This window comes from Marmota monax, unplaced genomic scaffold (assembly GCF_021218885.2).
Source record: "Marmota monax isolate L192 unplaced genomic scaffold, Marmota_monax_Labrador192_F-V1.1 WCK01_AAM20220418_F8-fsc00021, whole genome shotgun sequence".
NCBI lineage: Eukaryota > Metazoa > Chordata > Mammalia > Rodentia > Sciuridae > Marmota > Marmota monax.
The window spans coordinates 22,825,427-22,835,098 of NW_026695228.1; the positions used below are offsets into that span (position 1 = coordinate 22,825,427).

Consider the following 9,672-nt stretch of genomic DNA (forward strand, 5'->3'; position numbering starts at 1 on the left):
GTTTGTATGACTTCAGGCAAACGTCTTCCTCCTGAAACTTGAGGTTCATGGATCCGTAATGCAAGAGCGTCATAATAATATAAGAGTTAAATGAGTGTCCGTCCCTGAAATCTCGGGGGAGGGTTGCAAAAGGTGGGGAAGAAGGTGGTTCCTGGTAGGGACTTGGCTCTATGACCCAGGGTTCCATCATGCCTGGCGCAGCTTCCTCTTGCCGCCAAGACCCCAATCGCCCCGGCCCTCCTCCAGCTTCCAAGATGGTTTTATCCTGTAGGAGTCGAGGTTTCCTCTTCATTGTTCTCCTCTTCATTGTTCTCTACCGGCGGAGCCCAGATCCCGGTCTCAGTCCAGGACCTGTCGCTTGGACATCAATGGCCGCCACTGTCCAATCACAGCCGTGTAGGGGCGGGCTGGTGGGTCCGCTGGACCAACAGGAGAACTGGACGGGGCAGAGGCCTCAGGACTCGCCGTTGGAACCAGGACTAAGTGAAGTATGCTGCAGGGTCCCACGATGTCAAGCCGAGGGGAAGGCCACGCGCTCCAAGGCGGGAGCTACTCGGGTGGGATGGTAGCCGAGGCTACCGAGACCTCTTCGGGTTGCTTCGATCAACCGCCACACCATTGCCCGTTCTTCCGCTTCCGGGCCTTCGAATCTACCATAGTAGGTTCCGGCCCCGCCTCTCCATCTCATTGGCCGAGCTACAGGTCAACCTCAGTTCATTGGCCAAGCCTCCAGCCTTCTCCGCCCAATGTTAGGCCCCACCTCCTTCATGCTCCACCCACCTATATATGTCACGCCCCTTCACCCTAGGCCCCGCCCATTTCGCACAGGGTCCGCGTTTGTCTGGGTTCCGAATTTCCCTCTTGCCTTTAGACCCACCCACCTGCTGCAGGTGTCCTCCCAGGTCTAGTCCTTGTCTTAAGCTCCACCCAGACCTTCCTAGGCCCCGCCCACGCCTCCTCTTTTCCCCCAAGGCCCCTCCCCAGCCACCTAAGCCAGGTCCTCGAGGGCTCTGTCCCAGCACCCTACCTAGACTTGTTCCTTGTCCATGTCACACCCAGGTGTTTACCTGACACTTTAGGTGAGTCTTGTGCGGTGGCGGTTTCCGTCTGAGCTGACCATCTATTCCCTCAGCGAGTCCCAAAGCGCCGACGGCACGGAGGGTCCTCAGACCAAAGGCGGTGGGCTCCCCGGGCCAGATCCCGCCTCGCCAGTGCTGCCAGAGCCCCTGGCCCACGCTCCCGACCGCAGCACTGTCGTCATCCCGGGGCGCGGCGACATGCCGGAGCTGGTGGTGACTGCTCTGCTGGCGCCGTCGCGCCTCACGCTGAAGCTGCTGCGTGCCTTCATGTGGAGTTTAGTGTACTCGGCAGCTTTGGTGGCCGGGGCAATCTATGGCTGCATCTCTCTCACGCACGTGCTGTGCCGGCCCAGACGTGGCTGTTGTGGGCGCCCCAGGCGAGCGGCTCCGGCTTGCCTGAAGGACCCCACACTGGGCAAGCATGACTTCCTGAGCCTCAGGGTAAGTGCTTGCGGGCGGGCGCCATTGGGGCTGTGGGATCTCAAGGTTTTGGGATGCGATGAGCAAAGAGGAAATAATTGAGCCCAAATCCGGTTCAGTACAGAGTCCTGGGGGTTCAAGTCTAGGAAGGAAAGATTCAAAGGGCTTTCATCTTGCCCTCCCGCAGAGCTCTGGTCTGCGCCTGCACTATGTCTCCGCTGGCCACGGCAAGGGGCCTCTCATGCTGTTTCTGCATGGCTTCCCGGAGAACTGGTACGTCTGGGGCACATGGAACTGGGGAGCGGTGGAGCTCCCACCACTAGGGCACCCAAGAAGTGGGGATGAGGGCTGAGCAGTCCTAGGGTTACAGAGCAGCATTATAGGGCCCAGACAGTGCCAAGAGGGCAGGGAGACCACCAGGATGCCTGGGATCTGTAGACCCTGAGGGGATGGGACAAAGAAGCATTGAGATTGAAGCTGACCTATATTTGGAGTACAGCTGGCCTCTGCATCTGCCTGGGTTTCCCCCATCCTTTCTTCTGGGAAGTCCAGAGCAGGAAGGTGGGGTTACCAGTCTCAGTTGTGTGTAGGATGGAAGTGCCTCCTGGGGGCCCTGACTCAACTTCCCGCGACACTCCCTCCTGCTGAGCAGGTTCTCCTGGCGCCACCAGCTCAGGGAGTTCCAGAACCACTTCCATGTCGTGGCTGCGGACCTGCGTGGTTACGGCCCTTCTGATGCACCAAGAGATGTGGACTGTTACACCATCGACCTGCTGATGGCTGACATCCAGGATGTTATCCTGGGCCTGGGTGAGGACTCAACCCCATTCAGACAAGGCTTCCCCCATCCTGTACATGCCCATCTCCTCATTCTTACTCCTTGCTGGGACTCATGTTGCCCACCCTGCCTCACTCCTACCTGATATCTTACACCAACTCCTCTGTCCTCCAGGTTACTCCAAGTGCATCCTTGTGAGCCATGACTGGGGTGCTCTCCTTGCCTGGAATTTCTCCATCTACTTCCCATCCCTGGTAGAGCGGATGGTTGTGGTCAGCGCTGCCCCCATGTCAGTGTACCAAGGTGTGTCATGAATGCTGGGATGTGCCAGCGTACACGGGTATACGTTTGTATTTGCACTTCTCCATTCATGCCAAGGGTTAGGAGTATAGCAGTGAACTTGGATCCCTTCCCTGTGTCACTCCTCAATTGAAAATCAATGACAGCACACTTAAGAGTGACCCACATTTTTTAAGCACTTTCAAATACAAGTTGAAGGATTATAGCTTAGTGCTAAAATGCTTATCTAGCATGCTTGAGGCCTAAATTCAATCCCTAGCACTGAAAAAAAAGTTGTTGCGTAGGACCAGAAGTGTTTCAGATTTCAAAATTTTTAGATTTTACAATTTGTACATACACATAACGAGATACCTTGCAGATGGGACTGAATTCTAAACATGAAATAATTCATAGTTCAGCCAGGTGTGGAGGTACACACCTGTAATCCTAGTGGCTTGGGAGGCTAAGGCAGGAGAATCACAAGTGCAAAGCCAGCCTCAGCAACTTTTAATGAGGCCCTAAGCAGCTCAGCAAGACCATCTCTAAATAAAATACAAAAAAGGGGCTGGGGATGTGGCTCAAGCAGTAGCACGCTCGCCTGGCATGTGTGCAGCCCAGGTTCGATCCTAAGCACCACATAGAAACAAAGATGTTGTGTCTGCCGAAAACTAAAAAAAAAAAATAAAATAAATTAAAAAAAAAAAAAGGGGCTGGGGAGGTGGCTCCATGGTTAAGACCTTCTGGGTTCAGTCCCCAGTACTGGGGGGAAAAAAAAAGAAATAGTTCGTTTTTTCATATATACCTTGCACTCAGACATAAGGTAATTTGTAGAATAGTGTTTTTTTTTTTTAAGTTGTAGTTGTATTTATTTATTTATTTTTATGTGATGCTGAGGATCAAACCCAGGGCCTTGCACATGCAAGGCGAGCGCTCTACCACTGAGCCACAACCCCAGCCCCCTGTAGAATAGTTTTTAACAATTTTGTATGTAAAAAAAGTTTGTAGAGGGCTGGGGTTATAGCTCAGTTGGTAGAGTACTTGCCTAGCATATGTGAGGCACTGGGTTTGATCCTCAGCCCACATAAGAATAAAATAAAGGTATTATATTCATCTACTATAAAAATATTTTTTAAAAAGTTTATAGACATGAACCATCAGAGGTCCGGTGTGAAATTTTGCATTTGTGGTATCATGTTAGCATTCAAAACTTTTGAATTTTGGAACATTTCAGATTTTCAAATGAGCAATGTTCAACCTGTAATAATTGCCTCTAACAGGGAGCCTGTATACAATAACCTACCCAGGGCTCCTGGTCTTACAAAAATATGTTCCACCTGGAAGAGACTGAGACGAGGGAGGTTGAATGGCTTTCTTGGTGGTGAAGACATAGACAACTAAGCAACCACTACTATAATAGCATGAGATGGTAATTTCTGTCCACCCAATGTCTTATCACATCACCTGATTTGGGGCATTTTGGGGGGTGAGTTTGTTCCTGGGGATTGTACACAGGGCTTCAAGCATGTTAAGCTTGGGCTCTATCTACTATTTATACTCTACCCCCATCCATATCACCTGATTTTATTTATTATTTTTTTATTTTTTGTCTCACTGGGGGTTGAAACTAGGGCTCCATGCATGCTAGACAAGCAAGTGTTCTACCACTGAACTATCCCTCCAGCCCTCACTTGATTTTAATTCCCACCATTGTAGTCAAAACTGCTCAGCCCCCACCACCATTGTTGTTTCCAACTCTAGATTGAAAGCTCCTTGAGGGCAGGAAGTTTTTCTGTCCTATTCACTTTTGGGTCTCCAAAGTCTAGAACCAGATCTGGCACATAAATGCCAGTGAATGCATCCAGGCCCAGGCAGCAGAAGCATACTGGTGGCTGTGGGAGCTTAGAAGAAGTAGAGAGAGGCGCTGTGAATACAGTGACTACCTGGCAAGGAAGAAAGCTGGTACCTGGGCCAGGAATGGGACAAGTGTCTTCATAGCAAGGCAGGCAGTGGCGGTATTCTTGAGGACTGTGTGCCTAACAGGGGTGTTGGGATACAAGAGTGCAGAGTCATTCCGGGCCCAAGCTCTTGCATTGTCTTCCCTTCATTCCCTTCCCAGACTACTCAATACGCCACATTGGCCAGTTCTTCCGATCGAACTACATGTTCCTGTTCCAGCTTCCTTGGCTGCCAGAGAAATTGCTGTCCATGTCTGACTTCCAGGTGCAGTGGGGTGAAGGCCTAGGGGTGTGGGGTAGCAGGTTGGGACTAGGAAGGCTGGACACTGAAGTCAGAGCCCTGTTCTGTGCCCAGATCCTGAAGACTACCCTCACCCACTACAAGACAGGCATCCCACACTTGACCCCCAGTGAACTTGAGGCCTTCCTTTATAACTTCTCTCAGCCTGGTGGTCTCACAGGGCCCATCAATTACTACCGAAACCTCTTCAGGTAAGACTGGACCCAGGGTAAAAGCGCAGAAGAGTTCCAGGGACAGGGAGTAGGAGTAGCCATCCTTCTGCCTGTCTGTCTGTCTTGGCCATAGGAACTTCCCTCTGGAGCCCCAGGAGCTGGCCACACCCACACTGCTGCTGTGGGGGGAGAAGGACCCCTACATGGAGGTGGGGCTGGTGGGAGCCATTAGTAGACGCTTTGTGCCAGGCCGACTGGAGGCCCACATCCTGCCAGATGCGGGGCACTGGATCCCCCAGAGCCACCCCCAGGAGATGCACCAATACATGTGGGCCTTTTTGCAAGACCTGCTGGACTAGTGACCCTTGCTCGCCTGCCTGCCCAGGTACACAAGCACACAGAAACTCAGGAACACATCATCTGTGTGTGCCTGGGAGTCTGTGTACATACATGGTGAACTCCTGGATCAGCCCTGAGTGTAAGTCTTCTGGATGGCACACAAATGCATGTGTGGATTCCCTGAGGCACACCAGTCCAGGCATGGGTGTGTGCATGCATGTGTTGCAAACATTTGGACCCTGGGAACTCTCCTTCATGGAGCTAGGTTCTAGAATTTAGTTTCTGACCCTCCTTACCAAAGGTGCTGTGTAGACTATAAACTGATATTTCTGTCTCTGGCTCCCAGTCTGGATCTCAAGTCTTCTCCAATATTCTATCCAATATGGTAGTGCTAGCCACAGGTGGCTACTTCAATATAAATGTGAATTAATTAAGATGAAATACAATTTAAAATGCAGTGCCTCAGTCACAGTAGCTATATTTCAAGTGCTCAATTGTCACATTAGTGCAGAAAGTTCTATTAGTGTCAGTGAGAATGTTCCTAGTTTAAGAGTGGGGGACCTCCTTGCCTATCTATCTCCTGACCACCTTACACTCATAGGAAGGCAGGTGAGTATGCAGATTCCCCTCCAGCTGGACTCAGGGCAGCTCCCAAGTATCCCTTTCCCCATTATAACCAAGTTCAAGTCAAGTCAAGTTCTCTCACCCCAGCCTGTGCCAGCCTGTCTCAGATCTCTGGGCTCCATTAACAAACATGAGATTCTAGACTCAGCATAGGAAGAGGCCGGCTCTCTGTATGGTCATCTGGGATCTGAGGGCTTTCCCCTTCGGCTCCTAGAATCTTCTGCTCCAGATTAACTGAAGTTTCTGCTGACTCTGGAGGCTTCTGGCTCCGGCCTCAAATGAGGGAGTTAGAAGTGGAGGGTGGACCTCCAGCATCAACTTCTATCTCCTTGACTTTAGAATTTAGGGTCTTGGGGATAGTGTCATCACCTGCCGCATGAGGACTCAGGAGACCTGAGAAATTCATTCTAGCTTTGGGATGAGTCTGCCTAACCAAAGCCCAACTTGCCAAGCCATCCCCTTCTGCCCTCCCTTTTCCCCACAGAGACATACTTTCACTCAATTTAGATTCCAGGCATTGTTCTAAGTCCTAGGTATACAGTGTGCACCATAAGCCCATCTTAAAGCTAAACCTTGCAAAATTTGATCTGGCTCACAGAAGCCTCCCTTTGCACAAGTGGTTTGACATCTCTGTGAGACTAAGAGTGAAGTTTGGGATAGGAAGATTTGGGATTGTAAGACATAGCCCATGTCCTGGAATTCACAGGGAGGAGAGAGGGCTATTCAAGTGAATGACAGAGCTCAGGTAAGACTTCTCTGAGAAACCAGAGGCTGGACCCCAGTGGGGGTGGGGAGGGGTTGCACTTTTCCCAGGAGTAGGAGACCATCAATAGGCAGGGACAGAGCTCTGCCTATTGGAGTAACAATGTGGAGGCCAGTAGCTGCTAACCAGACCGCCAGGGGCTGTGGGGAGTTTGAATTCGATTCTCAAGGGAAGTCAGAGCCGGTTTTCAGCAGGGTAGGGACATGGCTTGCATTTTGAAGAGCTCCCTGTGGCGGCTGGACAGTCCCATAGTTCCCTGCAAGAATGCCAGTAGAGAGACAGGCAGTGGACTGTCAGCACAGTGCAGCCGCTCAACCTCAACAGAGCAGGCCTCCCCTGCAGGGGGCAATTTCCACCTCCTTGGGGGCCAGAAGGAGGAGTCCCTGAGACTTGGGGCCCAGGAATCTTGGAGCCTAGGGTTGGGGTGAGGAGGCCTGCGGGCAGGATGAAGACGGCGTCCAAGGGGTGGTGGGTCTGGCGATGGTTGCCAGGGTGATGAGGGAAAGGTTGATGGTTGACCGGAACGGGTAGCGGTTGTCTGGGTGATTGGAGGGGCCCAGGCAAAAGTTGACGGGAGGTCTGGGAGAGTTGCCGGGGCGACCCGGTCCGCTGACGGTTGCCAGGGTAACTAAAAGGCGCTGTCTTCCGCCTTCTAGGTTGCGGGCGGGGAGGGAGGCGAGGTCTTCTAAAGGAAGCAATCGCGTTGATTGGGCAAAGTTCTGGCCAGTGAGCCATTACAAACTCGAGGCTCAGTGGATGCCCGCCTCCCCAAGCCCGCGCCAATCAAGGTGCGTCCTTTCTCCGGCCGGGGGCTGGACGTGCGCAGCACTTTGGGCGGGAGTAGAGACCCTGAGAGCTCCAGCTGGGGCTCCTCCGGGACTTGGACTCTCTCTCTCCCACTTCTAAATCGTGCCTCTAGACCACTTTCTGTCATTCACTCACCCGTCCATTCATTCATTCATTCACTCACTCATCTGTTGGTGCCACCAGCTCTACACCTCTAACCTCCCATCGGAGACAGCCGAACACTGGCAGCCGGGTGTGTTCAGGCACCTTTGGAATGTGGAACTGGTGGGCACTGACCCGGAGGGAGGGAGGGAGGGAGGGAAGGAGAGAAGTCGGCCTGGAGGAGGCGATCCTGGAGCTGAACCTTGCAAAAAAGAAAAAGTGCTCCGACCTACGGAAGGCTCCCACGCACGGGTAGTTTATCATTTCCGTGAGACTGGAAGGAAAGTTTGGAATAGAAAGACGTAGGATTGCAAAGGACTTCCAGTGCCAGCAAGGGAAGATCTTGAACAAACCTGCCTATCTGGAATATGACTTGGGGGCTGGGGAGGAGGCTGGACCAGAGGGGAAAGACGGGGTGGGGATCCTGGAAGGAGGACTGGTATATTTCAAACAGTAGAGAATGATACTCCAGTCTAGGAACTGGGGGGTGGGGTGGGGGAAAGCAAATATGCAGGGAAGGCACAAAGGCAAGTTTGGGTCATGTTCAAGGGATCTGGACCCTTGGGACAGATATGACATCAGTGTTTGATAGGGGAGAGAGACATTGAAGCTGGGAGAGTGATTAAGGTGTCCCCCAAACAGTGGAGATTGAGACTGAGCCCTGGGGTCCCCCATCTAAGGGAAAGGCATAAGAGAGAGACCACAGAAGTAGGAGGCAAACTGAGCATGTGTGGCACCCTAGCAGTGGAGGAGAGGGGAGTGGCAAGGAGCAGCAACATAGTTCAGGGCTTCAAAAGCTGCTGAGAAATCAACTGTGAGGGGCTGGGGCTGGGGCTCAGTGGTAGAGCACATGTCTAGCCTGTGTGAGGCACTGGGTTCGATCCTCAGCACCACATATAAATAAATGAATAAAATAAAGGTCCATCCATCAACATCTAAAAAAAGTTTTTTAAAAAGAAAAGAAAAGAAATCAACTGTGAGGACTGAACCACACAAACTGACCCCTGATGATCTAGGAGAGCTAAATTTCCCCCCAAATCAGGAGGGAAAAAAGCTGGGGGTGAGTGAGGTTCAGCAGGGAGGGGGAGGGGAAGATTGGGGTAAGAGTTCAGGGAACTGACACATTCAAATGGGAATTTGAGGCAAGTTTACTACAGGGGCCATCCCTGTAGTAAACCAGTGGGGTGGGCAGAAGTTGGGGAAACCAACAGGGGTTCATGCAGCACCCTGTGGCAAACACCTATGGAGATCCATTATCATGGCTGGGTGCTCCTGCCCAAGCAACTGGAAGAAAAACAGCCTAGAGAGAAGGTCATGTGGACAGGATCTTTGGTCAAGGAATACAGCCAGCTGAAATGACCCTGGAAGGAGGGATCCAAGAGGACCAATGTCCCTTTCTCACTTTATTTTTTTTCCCCCAACTTCATCTTCTGTCAGTGCCTCTTACTGTCCAAACACATCCAGAGCTAGAGGACAAGACATCTTCAGAGAGCTTAGAGTGAAGCTGGGAGTGGTGGTGCAGGCCTGTAATCCCAGTGGCTGGGGAGGCTGAGGGAGGAGGATCACAGGTTCAAAGCCAGCCTCAGCAAAAGTGAGGTGCTAAGCAAACTCGGTCTCTAAATGAAATACAAAATAGGGCTGAGGATGTGGCTCAGTGGTTGAGTGCCCCTGAGATCAATCCCCTGTACTAAAAAAAAAAAAAAAAAAGCATAGAGTGGGGGGGGGGGGTGGAGAAGGAAAGAATGAAGTTGGGGTGCTGCAGAGCAGGGAGAGGGGAGAGGAGTTGGGGCTGAGCAGATGTTTGATGAACATTGACTGTGGGCTGATTTTATCATGAAGGAGACCTCAGACTATGGCTAAGGGAGGAGGTAATGAAAATCCCATGGAAGAAACTCCCCTTCTCTGAAGTAGAAAGGAGGAAAAAATTAGGTGGCCAGGGAGACCAGGGTAAGTAGTTAAGAGACGTCAGGGTGTCATGGTTCAGAATTGAGCACGAGGAAATGGGGTTCAGGGAAGGCCATGGGCATGGAAGGT

At 51.7% G+C, this 9,672-nt stretch overlaps 1 protein-coding gene across 1 annotated transcript; it reads left to right on the forward strand.

The window, feature by feature from the left end:
- Nucleotides 1-803: 803 nt before the first annotated feature.
- On the forward strand, nucleotides 804-5,642 carry Ephx3 (epoxide hydrolase 3). Its single transcript, XM_046437110.2, has 7 exons — nucleotides 804-1,520; nucleotides 1,687-1,772; nucleotides 2,152-2,309; nucleotides 2,452-2,580; nucleotides 4,673-4,776; nucleotides 4,867-5,003; nucleotides 5,098-5,642. Exons 1-7 carry the CDS (start codon nucleotides 1,278-1,280, stop codon nucleotides 5,321-5,323), a joined length of 1,083 nt encoding a protein of 360 aa, XP_046293066.1. The 5' UTR covers nucleotides 804-1,277; the 3' UTR covers nucleotides 5,324-5,642.
- Nucleotides 5,643-9,672: the final 4,030 nt, after the last annotated feature.